At 35.4% G+C, this 13506-nt stretch overlaps 1 protein-coding gene across 3 annotated transcripts in view; it reads right to left on the reverse strand.

Moving 5' to 3' along the window:
- Positions 1 to 13506, reverse strand: part of LNPK (lunapark, ER junction formation factor) — a 112442-nt gene that overhangs the window by 4051 nt on the left and 94885 nt on the right. For 2 of the 3 annotated variants that reach the window (XM_069068455.1, XM_069068453.1), the window contains 3 exons: positions 11810 to 11915; positions 8519 to 8589; positions 7748 to 7918 (listed from right to left, as the gene is read on the reverse strand). In XM_069068455.1, the coding sequence (XP_068924556.1) occupies positions 7748 to 7918; positions 8519 to 8589; positions 11810 to 11915 (348 nt within the window). Of the gene's footprint in view, positions 1 to 6095; positions 6179 to 7747; positions 7919 to 8518; positions 8590 to 11809; positions 11916 to 13506 lie in introns of all 3 variants that reach the window. The other variant, XM_069068454.1, reaches the window with a different exon arrangement.

Below are 13506 nucleotides of genomic sequence, written 5' to 3' on the forward strand. Positions count from 1 at the left end.
ATATATATACATATATATATATATATATACATACACACACACACACATATATATGTATACACACAACACACACATAAATTCTAATTATGGCTCCATCATATGTGAATTTGTTTTTGCTTGTTGCTCCTAATATTTTTTCCTTAACCTGGGGTTTCAGAATTTGGCTATGATATTCCTGTGGGTTTTCCTCCAATTACTCTTTCAGGTTATCAGTGAATTTTTTCTATTCCTACTTTTCTCTTTTGTTCTAACACTTCAGGAAAATTTTCTTTAATTATCTCTTATATTGTTATATTTTGATTGTAACTTTCAGGTAGTCTGGCTATTTTAGTTTTCTTGTTCTCCAGATCAGTTGTTTTTCTTATAAGATGTTTCACATTCTCTTCTATTTTTTTCATTCTGTATATTTTGTTTTATTATTTCTTGGTCTCTTATAATGTCACTGGCTTCCCCTTGCCCAATTCTAATTTTCAAGGAGATATTTTCTTCCTTAAGATTTTGGATCTTCTTTTCTAATTGGTTGACTTTCTTTTCATAATCTTCTTTGTTGATTTCTTTTTATTCTATTTTTGTTTATTTATTTGTTTGCTTTTTGGAGGGCAATTGGGGTTAAATGACTTGCCCAAAGTCACACGGCTAGTGTGTCAAGCGTCTCAGGTCCTCCTGACTCCAGGGCCAGTGCTCTATTCACTGTGCCATCTAGCTGCCCTGTTTTCTTTTTATTCTTAAAAAAAAAAAATTTCCTCTATCTTTCTTACTTGATTTTTTGAGTTCTATGAATTCTTTTTGGGCAGGTGACCATCTGACATTATTCTTTGGGGTAGGCTTTTTTTTTTCTGCTTCAGTATCCTCCTCTGAAGACAAATCCTGCTTTTCTAGTCCCGTAGTGACTGTCTATGGTTGGGTTTTTTCTCCTTTGTCTGCTCATTTAAAAAAGAAAAAAAATTTTAGCAGCTTGTCATTATAATCATTTCAAATCCTGAGTTGTGGCAGATGGTGCCTCTGGCCTCAGCTCCTTCTTGCTGTTAAAATTTTTGGAGCTTTGTCCTGGGTTCAACCTCTGCATTCCTTTCCCCAACCAAGTCACATATAGGGCCCTTGGCATACTATGCTGGAAATGCTCTTGCTCGCTGAGAACATCCCAGTGACTATGACCTTCAGTTCTCCCTTCAGGCCTGGAACCAAGACCAAGAACTCAGCTCTCTTGTAAGTGCCCACAGCAAGCAGCATCCCGTCTTCTGCCCTCACCAGGTGTATGCTGGTTTCTTTTCACACAGGGCTGCATCTCGGTAGCACAGCTGGGCATGGTATCCCTTGTCAGCTGAGGCTCCCTCAATCTTCTCCTTTTCAGATACCCGACTCCCCACACTGTCCAGGACATGAAAATTCCTGTGGATAAGGTTGAGGCTACCACCCAACCCAGCTGCCCCCAGGGCTTGCCACTTGTTTCCATGGAGCTAGCCTGGTAGTGTTTACACTTTACTTGGGCAGAAGCTCTGTCCTAAGATCTTCTCTGTTGGTCCAAGGTGGACCACTGTTTTGCCCCAACTCTTGTTTATTTTTGCCACTCTACATTCACCCCTGAGGCACTATTTTGTCTTGTTTGTGGAGGAAATCTGTAGAGCTTAGAATTTTCTGACCTACTCTGTCATTTTCTCAGAATCCTCTGTACAAAAAATATTTATAGCAGCTCTTTTTGTGGAAGAAAAAAAACCTGGAAAGCAAAGGGATGTCCATCAATTAGAGAATGCCTCAACAAGTCGTGGTATGTGACTGTGATGGGATACTATTTTGTACTATAAGAAATGATGAGCAGGATGGTTTTACAAACACCTGGGAATATTTATATGAACTCATAAAAAGTGAATTGAGCAGAACCAGGAAAACACTGTATGCAGTAACAGCAATGTTGTAAGGATGGTCAACTGTGAAAGACTTAGTTAGCTACTCTGATCAAGACAATGATCCAATTCCAAAGGAACCACAATGGGAAATGCTATCTACCTTGTGAGAAAGGACTAATGAACTCTGAATGCAGACTGAAGTGCAGTTTTCTTACCTTCTTTATTTTTCTCCTTTTTTTGGCCATGTTTTCTTTTGTGACATGGCTAATATAGAAATGTTTTGCATGATTTCTCATGTATAAGTGATATCAAATTGCTTACTTTCTCAAGGAGAAAAGACAGAGAGAATTTGGAACACAAAATTTTTTTTAAATGAACATTAAATTTTTTTTTACATATAACTGGGAAATATTTAGTGATAGAAATAAATGTGAGTTAATACTACTACTATTATTACTACTTCTAAGGAGGTCCCTTAATGAAGTAGATAATGTTTGACTTGGAGACAGGAAGACCTAAGTTTGAATGCTATCTCAAATATTTATTGGTTCTATGACTCTAGGCAAGTCTTACTTAACCTCTTCCAATCTCATATTCTCATGGGTAATATGAGGATGATAACGGCATTTACCTCACAAGATTTTATGTATATAATGTGTGTATACATTAATATATTTGCAAACCTTAGCATACTATATAAATATTAGCTATTACTATTTGAGAAAAGAGTATGTTAAAGAGCAAAAGACTAACAAAGTGACATAAGATTTTAAATGATTAGCAAAGAACCTATTAATGAGCGTTTTCTTTCGCTATCATAATCTGTAGAGCAGTAAAAAAAAATTTTGTTTATAGAAAGGAATTATATCAGATATCAGAAGGCTAGAAGACTAAGAGGCATTTAAGTAATTTTTTTCTAAATTTAGACTTAACATATTTGAACAAAGCTCTCTATCAAGGAGCATTTTGGGGGAGGGTCAAGGCCCATAATTTCTTTGGTACAGGGAACTCTCAGGGAGTAAACAGTAAGCTCTCTCTACTAATGGAGACCCATACCTGCTCAGAAACTTATCTTTTTAAAATTCACTTGGGAAAAGAGAGAATAAATTTATTTACTTGCTCAAGGTCACACACCCAGTATGTATGTGTCAAAGGCAAACCCAAGATGTCTTAACTACAAAGCCTGCTTCTCTGGCCACAATGCAGTAGCTGCATTATATTGTTCAGTAGAAAGCTGTGATTCAATATAGCTGGGAATATAAATTGCATTTCAGAAAGGTGCCAACATACTGGTATAAAGTGGTATTCTGGACACCAACATTTGTTTTAACTATAATTAAACAAATCTACTCTTTCCTTGACAGCACCATTTTAAGTCTGAGCTATAAAATCCTTATACCTAGCCAAATAAACACTAAGTAACATATTTAGAAAAATCATAATAATCCTTCCCTATTAAAAATATTTTAAAGTCTACTTTAGCATTTGTGATTGTAGAAGAAAAATATATAATATTAAATGATTAATGATAAATATTAAATGATTAAAAATTGAACTAAAAATTATCCATTTAAATTGATTCTAAATATATATATATACATACACACACACACACACACACACACACACAACATGCTTGAGAAAGTAGCCTTTTCTATTGTCACAAACAGTCTGCAGTTGTTTGGACAAAAGTAGCAAAGCCCAGATAGAAAAATTTAACCTATAAAACTATGTTTAGCGTCTGCGATATTACAATTTCATCTTCTATACAGAATACAAAAATGTGACACTTTATCTTCAAGTTATGATTCACATATTTGTGAAAAAAAATTTTTTTGATGCAAGAAAATTAAAGAACAGGTAGTGTAGCAAAACAAAGATTTCTAAACTCCTACCAAGGGAAATTATCCTAGCATATGCTTACATTCTGATTAATTTTTTAAGAAATTTGCATGGGTTCAATACAACTCATACTAGGGACTTACATAACCACTAAATTCTAAACCTTAAAAAAAAATTTTAACAACAAGAAGTTGCCAGACACCCACTGCATAGAGAGGCTATAAAACTTCTCTAAAGGAACTTTGTTGAACTAAAATTGACAATTTGTCTTTGAACTCCAAGTTTTAAACAAGGCAGTTTTACTAGATTTTCTTGCCTCAAGGAAAATAGCAAAACTGACACAAGGAACAACAGTACAAATTTCATTTCAACTCAGTCCTACTAAAAACAATTTAATTTAAGCCATTACGAAGAAATGAGGAAATCACCACACAAAGTACTGTTTCATCATTTGGCAACTCCTTTTCAAATCAATTAATGATGAAATAACTTCCTCCTATATTTAAAAGTTAAAAAGAAAACTCTTTATACTAATTCAGTTTTACTACATGGACTTTTTAGAATAGGGAAGTAGGAAGTTATGCTAGGCGCTAATTTCAGTTAAAGTGATCTATAATCAATATATGAAACAATATGAGCATGAAACTTTTAAAAACAAAATTTTGTGTGAATCACATGAAATTAATATAAGCAAAGGTAAAAACTTTTCAGAAACAAATATATACTTAGCTTTTCATTTATATTCAAATTCTTCAGTTTCCCAGAATACCACAATAAACATTAAAAAAAAACAAAATTTTTCTAGTTCATTATCAAATAAAAAATTTGGTCTTTTTTATATCATATATAACTTTACGAAATGCCAAGATAAATTCCATAAACTGCACATTTAACTATATGATTCTTATACAATACTGAAAAAGATTCAACCATTTTTTGTATATGATTAAATAAAATGAGAATAAGGAAACTATACAACTAAACAGATGCTAATACTACATTTTGGTAGTTTTGTTTTGTTTCAATATTAATCTAAATCAAAGCACTGACCATACTTCAGAGAGATATGCTAACAACATAATAACAGTTATCTGCTTTGGGCTGAGAATAACAATAACTAAATAAAAGGAGAGAAGAAGGGGAGAAGACTATTTTATATGAAGGACTTAGGAAATTACATTCTCTAGAAATAAGCAACTTTAGGCTACTAAACTGATAAACCATCCTGTTGGAAGATGACTTGGTAGAAATTAGTAGAAAGCAGAAAAAGAGGAGAAATTAAACTTTTTAAGCAACTTCAAGAGTATGTCCTAATATGGAATATATGTACAATAATGATGTCAGATAAAGACAATGTCATCCATATCTCTTGCATTTATTTACTACTTATTAACACTGATATGATTTGGCCAGACTAAAAAGGTGGTTTACTTAGTATTTTCCACCCAAATATTCTAAGAATTCGCTTAAGTAAAAATGAGAGCTCTATCTTCTTGAATCTTTTTTCTTGGCATAAGTTTTCAAGATTCTAAAGGCTGATAGCAGTATAAGTTGAAAGGAAAAAAAAGAGTCCTATGTCTCCATCCCATATACTGCATGTCCTAGTATCAGAACTGAGAAAAAACTCTGAAGACCAAGAACTTCAAAGTTCTGAGCCATGGCTTTTTCTAGTTCTTATGCACCAACTAGAGAATAGTTGAAAGAAAGCTACCTTTTACTCCCATCCAATTTCTATGGCATCAACCTTTGTAGTATCTAGTGTCTTCAAGTAAGCTAAATGTAACATCTAACACAGTTTTTTCTCTAGACCTCAAGGTTTGTTTTTTTCTCTTATTCAAGGCTTAAGAGGTAAGATTTCTAAAACCGCATATAAAAAGCTAATTGTTGAAAGGATGTGATTATTCTTGAAAGTCAATCCTAGCCACGTGGTGTGCTCGTCAGTAAAAAGAATCGCAGCCTTCGTATCTTAATCAGTGTCGCTCCCAAGCATTTTCTGCAGAAATTCAACCTAGAAGCGATGAATATGTATCAAGGTTGCCAGGTATGAATCTTGGACAAAACATGTAGTCTTCTGTAAAGTTCAAGTAAAAAGGTGCTTATGGACAGAGATGGCAAATGTATCTAAGACAAAGTAGGAAACTTTCTACTCTATACTATCTTATCATAGGTTGACAGACAGAATTAGAAGGAACCTTAGAAATAGAATGAGTCTCTCATTTTACAGATGAAGAAACTGAAGCCTAGAGAGGTTGACTTCCCCAAAGTCGATGCCTAGTATCAGAGGCAAAATTTGAACCCAGATCTTCCTAAGTCAAGTACCCTGTCCAGTATATCATATTGCTTCTTAATCAAAGATTTCTAGAACCATATAACTGTCTCAAAAGCCTTGCCCCCACCTATTAACATTACCTTAATGGGGCTGAGTTTGAGCCAGTTAGACTTCATTCCGGAGATTTCAGACAGACAATAAGACTTCTGGGGCACTGCTGCTCCTATATTAGATGAGAAGGAAAAGTATAGCTGGGTGTTGTTTGCTAACTAATCACTTCCACTTTAGCAGAAGATATAAAAGCATGGGACATGCTATCAAGTTTTGTTGCAACTACCCTGGCTTGCAAGTTTCTAACTTTAGATTTTGTTTACATTAACTCAGTGATTGGACTTCTGTCTTCCCTCTCTCCATCTTCTGTATGAAGATTCTTTTCTGTTCAGTAAGGTTCCAAGAAGCTGCTCTAGCAAGGCACACATTTAAATGTGGCAGACAACATGCCGCTCGGAGCATGACTCAAGCAAAAGAAAAACAATGAGATCTTCTTTAATGTTGATGTTGCACATTCACAGAAGAGGAAATTATTATTCATCTTTTGATGTATGTGTATATAAATATATATGCACACACTCCCATGTACCACTGCCATTGTTTATATTTAAATTCATTTTGAATTGTTAATAAGTCAAAAGGCAAGCCCACAATACACAATTTCTGTTAACTGTTTGAAGGACAGAAAGATGTTCAAATTTGCTAACTAAATCTTTCCACCAAGCAATTCATAACCTGATTGCTTTTCTTAGTAAACAAAATTAAAAAAAAAAAACAAGCACCTAGAAAATACAAAATTATATGGTTAAAAGAGAGAAATCTTGAGGAATTACAAGAATGTGCCCTAATATTGCAAACGACTCACAGGAAGCTAACATCTAATATCCAGCACTGTTCTACCAGGATTCACACCGAAACATCAAAGCCTATGAACTTATTTTTAAAATTTCTAACATTATAGAGCAGTTTCACAGTTCACAAGCTTAGCAAAAGTGACATTCTTGACCTAAATAAAAATAACAAGAAATAGATGTCAGATCTAAAGTAAAATTTTTAGTCTCATCTTTTCCAAATTTTTAAGAAACTGTCATGTCTCAAAATTTCCTAAGGCGGAGGTGCCAGATAGATTCTAAAACCTGATGTAGCCTGGAAAACCCTGTTCCTCCAAAACAGAGGCTGATTTCACATCAAAGGCATGCACCTCACCAAACAGCAATGTGAATCTTGAGGGCTTCTGGAAATTCCATTCACTTCAGAGCAGCATCAAACAAGTTTTCTTCATCCAGAGTCTGAAGCAGTCACACTTTGCAGTTCCAAAGTTTCTCTGTTTTCTGATTTTTTTTCCAGAACATTTCACAGTATAATCTCAAAGATTTTTATAAAAAATTAAACCATCTATTCTGTAAGCATTTTTTTAAACATTCTTGCATTCTGCCCAAGTCAGCTGTTTGGATCCTTAAAGAAAAAGCTCCAAGAAAATATTTCATCCCAACAATCTACTAAAGTAGGTCACCGCATAAACAGCGCTTAACTAGCTGCTTATCAAAACCTGCATACCACTGATAAAAAAGAGAGCCAATGATTCTATATGAGTACCTAACGACTATATGCAAAATATGACAAATTGTCCCATTCTTAAATTTTAAAAGAATATAAACAGCAGTATGCAGTATGCCTATAAAGGGGTATTAAAATGTACTTTCATTAGGAGACTGGAACTTAATAGGTAACATGTTCATACCTTCAGTAAACTGGTTCTCTTGTGAAATCATACTTCCTAGCTGCAGAGGACCAACCGAACTCTGTCCTTCCAAAAGCTGTCTCTTCTCAAAACTGAACTCTGGAAGTCTTGGAGCCTGAGGTCTAGTTTTTCTTGCAGGATTCAGGAAGAAACAATATGCACACCTAAATGCTATGAAGAATTGGAAAATTTACCTTCTGAGGTTTGTGGTTTAAGAAATGCATAATCAATAAGAATGAGTTTGCAAATATACAAAGTAAACTTCAAAATTCTTTACTCCTAAGGTTAACAGTAAGACTGATATTAAGATAAAGATTTTAACCTAAGCAAAGCATTAAATTACAATACCAAATATGAAATAAAAACACAAAACAACATTTATAATAGTTTAATCAGTATCATCTAGCAAATAAATCCAGAACTGTATTCATTTCAGTACTGTGGAAAGCACGTAACACTAATGGCTTAAGTGCATGATTATTTGGTATATATTCTGAGGAAGGAGTTAACTCATTCCTCCAAAATATGTCACCCTCAAGAGATGACTATTCAATAGTAGCACATCTGTCTCACTAAGCTGTCTTCCCTACTTTTTCTGACATCCAAGTCTTTGGTATCTCAGCTTCTTCAATAAGGAAACAGAAAGGTCAACTTGCCTGGTACATACGTTCAGAGATACAATAAGCCACTATAATGAGATCGTATCAGATTGTGTTAATAGAACTAAAAGTAAGAAGCAATTAATTCTTAACTACCCAAAGTAGTTCTTACCAATGTATTCAAACTCTTCCTTCAAAGCCATGCCATTATGAGAAAAACACTGTTGACATATAAGAGCATACCTAAACCAATAAGAAAAAAGTTTATCAATTATAAATTTATGCAACTATAAACTATTAGGGGTTAACTATTTCCTAGAGTCATAACAAATGTCTACTTTAATACAGCTAATGTCTAACAACAAGAAATCGGATATAATTTCCACAAATATTCCACAAGAAGATAAAATTTACTCATTTTAAGACATTTGGTAGCAAACAAGAAAAATTTAGTGACCAGATAACTTATAACAGCAACAACTAACAATTACATAGCCCTTTAAAGTTTGTAAAGCCTGTCTGCAAAGAGACAGATTACCTCATTGGAGGCTCACAACAACCCTATAAGGTAAGTGCCCCAAGTATTATTAGCCCCATTTTGCAGATTAGTTCTGTGACCATATGGAAGGCATGTAACATGACTTCCATATGGTCACAGAGCTAACAACTCTCTGACACAGGATCTAAACTCAGTTATGTTCTGACTCTAAGTCCAGGACCATGTCCATTATGCTACATAGTCTCTTTTCTTGATCTTTTTTTGAAATTTCAAAGTTAGCAAAGAGGTACCACATTTTATAAGGTTTAAAAAAAAACAAAACTAAAGGCTATGAAGAGGTGAAAAAAAGGGGAAAATCCAAACACCTGGGACTGGAGGGAATGCATTTATAAGTAAAATATCTAAAACTAAGTTATAAGAACCTTGACAAGTCCTGTCTTTGGTACATAAAGAATCAGAATCACAGAATCTTAAGAACTGGAAAGAACCTCAGAGACTGGACAGCCCAAAACATATGTGAAACCTGGACTATGGATAAGAGAATTTGCAGATTCACAAAATCAAAAAGTAAAGAGGTGACCAACTAATCCAATGTCAAACTTAAAGAGAGAAGCCCAAATATATTAAATAATTTGTCTGAGGACAGGGGATAAACAAAAGATCCAGAACTTAAACCCAGGTCTTCTGACTTCCAGCCCATTCTCCCCACCACTACCACCAATTATATTATGCTAGCTCTTTCCACAAAACAGCACTACCTTAATTATTCCAGAAAAATCAACAACTAACTCATTTTAAAGAACTTCACGTATGGAGAAAGCACCACCTCTGTTATTTCTTTTCGAGCTCATTACTCTTATAATTATTCAGGTTCCATCCTCAGCACGCCAGGAACATCCACATCAGTCATCACTATACAAACTCTTAATATATTTGTAGATCATTAGCTTAGATGTTCAGATATTTCACAGGTCATTTCTGGAAGTCAATGTGATGGAGTGGGGAAAGTTCTCAGCTTGGAATCACAGAAGACTCAGGTCTGAATTCCCCTTCTGACTCTTCCTAACTGTGTGACCATGGCCAAATCCCTCAAAGCCCCTAAACTCAGCTTCCTCTTTTGTAAAGTCACTGTGGCACTATACCTGCCTCACTAGGCTTGAAAACCTCAAAGCACTACCCAAGTGTAAGGTATTATTTGTGTAGTCACACCTGAGCTCTTTCTCCTTCAGGATAATAACATTTAAGTTTTTTATGCTTCCTATCTCCAGACCTTTAAATTCTTTAGTAAATCTTTTTTCTGAACCTTTTCAAAGTTCTCTTCATGTCTCCAAAGCAGTTGGAATTCAAAATTAGAAAAAAGTAATCTAATAAGAATTTAATTAATGACAAATATTGCCAGTCTTTACTTACTTCTATTGATACAACTGTACATGGAGAAGTGGCATGGTATAAGAGAAAGAGAAATGAACTAGATAATTCACTAAAAGGACCTGGGTTCTAGTCTCAGCTCGACTACTAACTTACTATGTGCCCTCAGATATCTTTCGCACCTCTATGAGACTCCCAAGTTAAGTGGGTACCTTCTGTTAAGTGGGTAAATCCCAAGTAAACCTCCCAAGTTAAGTGGGTAAATCCCAAGTTAAATGGGTACCTTCTGGTCATCAAAATTTACCTTCCTGTGGAGAGGAGAAGAGCTGGAGAGGGAGCAGATGAGCTGAGTTACCCAGCTAGCTGGGTTGCTAATCAGGCAGCTCGGTCTACTCACGCATTGTTTACCCTTCCTTTTTGAAGAGGTCCATGGCATCAGGGAAATGATGACATGATTTGCAGTTGACTTTGATTTGAGTGACGGAGGGCTGTGCAAGGTCACCAGCTTCACTTTGTTCTCCAGAGCCATCTGGGTCCAGTGACCAGATATTCCTCAGGATGACTGAAGATGACCCAGGATGCAATGGGAGACCATGGCCCTTTTAGGCGGAGGCCTTTTCACTTAGAGTGAAAATATTCACTTAATACTCACTTAGAGTGAGGTAACAAGTTTAACTGCTCCATCTTGTATTCACATGCCAGGGTGCATGATAGGGCTGAGTTAACTTCACTGCTCTAAGCCTCTATAAAAGGGAAGTAAAACTCGTATGATCCACATCTTAGATTTGCTGGATAAGGATCCCAGTTTGTAAGCCATATAGCACTATATAAATATGAGTTAAGAGCACTCTAAGAACAAAAATGTCTTTTTCCTTTCTGAATATGGTAACATTTGACCCCCCCAATCTCACAACAGCAGCAGTACTTTTAGAGAGCTTTATATCTACACAGTGCTTTTCATGCATTATTTCATTTGAGCTTCACTACAACATCTGGAAATAGGTGCTATTCCTACACCTATTTTATAGAGGAGGAGACAAAAGTTAAGAGTTTAAATGACTTACCCAAAGTCACAAAGCTATTCAATGTCTGAGAAAGGATTCATGTACTATGATAACTCTTATTGACTAAATATATATTTAATTTAAATTCTAATTCTATAATTCAAATATTGAGGCCACCTAAATGATTAAAACATATACTTCATTATTCAAAAATATCAATCCCAGGACTGACTCTTATAGAGAACCATATGTTATATCCTAAAAGATTGCCATAGTATCTTCCTAGATTAAAATGTTCTAATAAAAGATTTTTTCATTTATCTAACTTACCATAAAATCAAAGTGAAAGGAATCAATATAATCTTCAACCAGGGTTGATTTTTCACAAAAGAGATTTAAAATGTAGTGTTATTCAAATTCAAAGGGAAAGCAATTGCCCTTTCCCCAGGATTGTAAAATACTGTACAAGACACACTAATATTAAAGTTAGCAAATAGGATAGTGACAGAATTCTAGAATTGGCATCCAGTAGAAACACATCTGACCATGATCTTTAATCCATTTACTCATCTGTAGTCCTAGTAAATATTACCTGTTCTGTGGACCATCACCAACTAGATACTCGACAACTCTATCCAGAGCACCTCTTTCTCGAGGGAGAATGGGTCTTGCTAAAGGTGGACCAGGAGGATGAAGACCTACCAAAGAATTAAGTGAAATTATCAAACCAAGTAAAGCAGCTCAGTTATAACGCTTGTTCATACCCTCTAGTACATTAATTTTTAAATTTCCCCTAATTTAAATTTGTAGTTAAGTAAAAGGAGAATTTAAAATGCCACTGATATTCACTTAAAAGTCAGCTGTAATTGGTAAACTACAAAGGTGGAAAGTAACTTGGACTATCTGTAAAAATCACACTACAGAGCAGTTTTACTGAACTGTTTTGGAGCAAGTGTATTGTGGGAAGGTGTAATGGTAATGCAAATGGGAAGATCTTTCCCATCCATTAATAGGCCCATGTGACCTGTTTGAGTCACATGGAAGTCTGAGTCATATAAGTCTGTGGTAGGAGGAGCTTGCTTACAGGTACAACAGGAAGGGGTGGAACAGGAAGTTAGTCAGAGCAGTGAGAGCTGGGAGTGACAGTAGTTAGAACTGAGGGAGAGAGATGAAGCAGGTATCAAGCTGTGGCTGTTCATTTGTGGGAAGGCCCTAGCAGGGGGAAGGCTTAGGGATCATGATGCCCTCTGCAGTGTTATGATGTATACATTTCTTCTTTGCTATGATGGATTTGGCTTTCTGGTGTTTGAATAACTGTTTTGGTTCTGTCTTCCATGTTCAGAGTCAGTCATAATTTGTGATTTGAACCTGGGAAAATGCTGGCACATTCATAGTTGCTGCTGTGGGTACAGCATTGGCAAAATATCAGATCTCTATTTGGAGGCAGAAGGGCTTTAGAGAGAGAAATGGATATCCCAGGATAGGAGGATTTACCTTATTCCTCCCTAGCAAGATAATGGGTTAGCACAGAGCTCTGTAAAAACTGGGAATCAAGTACATGCAAACTTTGCATAGGCTGGGTCTGATTGGAGCCCAGACACCTGGGAGGACACCTGGAAGGAAAATGAAACAGACCACTGGGAGGAAGCACACCTCTAGCCAGAATGATGACCCCAAATCTGCATATTAGAAAACAACAAACAAGTAAGATCCTAAATATTGAGTACTGGACTATGAGGAAAGATGTCCCAGCACTGCATCCAGGAAAACCTGGTTCAGCAGGATATGATTTACATTGTGTAGAGGACTTTTGGTTGGAAAGAAAAGAAATGAAAAAAATCTCTAATGGAATATGTATGAGAATGCCTAAAAATCATTTTGGATAGATATTACCTAAATCAGGTTTAGCAGCTTGAGGAATACATGTATTGAAGAGATTCTAATTATCAAGGAGAAATTATTCTGACATTCCAAAATTTAAGTGAAGAACCTATATAGTTTTGTAAAAATGATATTAACAGTTCAAGTGATTATTATTCCTTGTGAAAACTGACCCTCCTTCTGAAATAACTATCAGAGGAACTGAAGAGTTTGGTTCTACTGATAGAATAAGATTGGGAGTTAAAGTATGGGTAAAGTGGAAGCCCAGATGATGTTCCAAAGGCTGTGGAAGTTATAGCACATGGGAAAGATAATACTGTAACTGTTGTTTATTCAGGAGAAGGTGATTACTAAATTGTACCCTTAACTCATATATTCTACTGTGAATGACTCTATGATAGTGGGTTC

The sequence above is a fragment of the Petaurus breviceps genome, unplaced genomic scaffold (genome assembly GCF_028583685.1).
Source record: "Petaurus breviceps papuanus isolate PSGF00001 unplaced genomic scaffold, PetGlider_PUasm1.0 90763, whole genome shotgun sequence".
Taxonomy (NCBI): domain Eukaryota; kingdom Metazoa; phylum Chordata; class Mammalia; order Diprotodontia; family Petauridae; genus Petaurus; species Petaurus breviceps.